Raw genomic sequence first — 681 nt, forward strand, 5'->3', positions numbered from 1 at the left:
TTATAAAACAGGATTTAAAGCTGATGTATATTATTTCAGGTTGATTTTTATCATTCGCTGTTTATTAACCATCTTTTTTTATTCTAAGAAAGTACTTTATTCCATCTACAAGTTGAAAAAGGGAATTTGTTTTTACATTATTTTCCCTCCTAAGTGCTGTAATCTGTGTATGCTGTGTCTCAGAGTTTCCAACCTGTGCAGCAGGTTTAGATCTGGGATGCACTGGTACAGCTTCAGGGCGAGGTCGGGCCCGGGGCTCAGTTGGGGGATCAGCAGGAGGCCGGGTGTTTGGCTGTGATAGAGTTTGTCCCTGCTGAGCAGGAGGAGGATAAGGGCTGCCTGGGATGACGGCTGTGGCGTAGGGAGTCGGGGTGAAGTTAGCGTAGGGGCTTGGCGGGATGTTCGCGTAGGGACTTGGAGGTACGGCAGCGTACGGGCTGGCAGGAGCGAACGTGCTTGGAGGGTGATGGAGGAGAGGACTCATGGGGGGGCTTGTGATGGGAGAGGTCGGGGGACTCGTCACGGGACTGCCGACCATGGCCATGGCTTGTATGGTCATCTGCTGGGCCTAAGAAACAAGGAAGCAACGCATCAGATGGCATCAGATGGCAGCAGCGGCAGTGACACAGATAAACAGACACAGATCCAAAGAGAGGAGTTACCATGATGACGGCCTGCTGG

The 681-nt window shown here is 51.2% G+C and overlaps 1 protein-coding gene across 1 annotated transcript; it reads right to left on the reverse strand.

The window, feature by feature from the left end:
* Positions 1–193: 193 nt before the first annotated feature.
* On the reverse strand, positions 194–681 carry LOC106512622 (protein transport protein sec31; the record flags this gene model as incomplete). The annotated part of the gene is given in 2 exon segments (XM_014001203.1): positions 194–568; positions 663–681. Coding segments are annotated over 2 exon segments (394 nt in total), but the record flags the coding sequence as incomplete, so codon positions are not given.

Source organism: Austrofundulus limnaeus, unplaced genomic scaffold (assembly GCF_001266775.1).
Source record: "Austrofundulus limnaeus strain Quisiro unplaced genomic scaffold, Austrofundulus_limnaeus-1.0 Scaffold9198, whole genome shotgun sequence".
In the NCBI taxonomy this organism is placed as follows: Eukaryota; Metazoa; Chordata; class Actinopteri; order Cyprinodontiformes; family Rivulidae; genus Austrofundulus; species Austrofundulus limnaeus.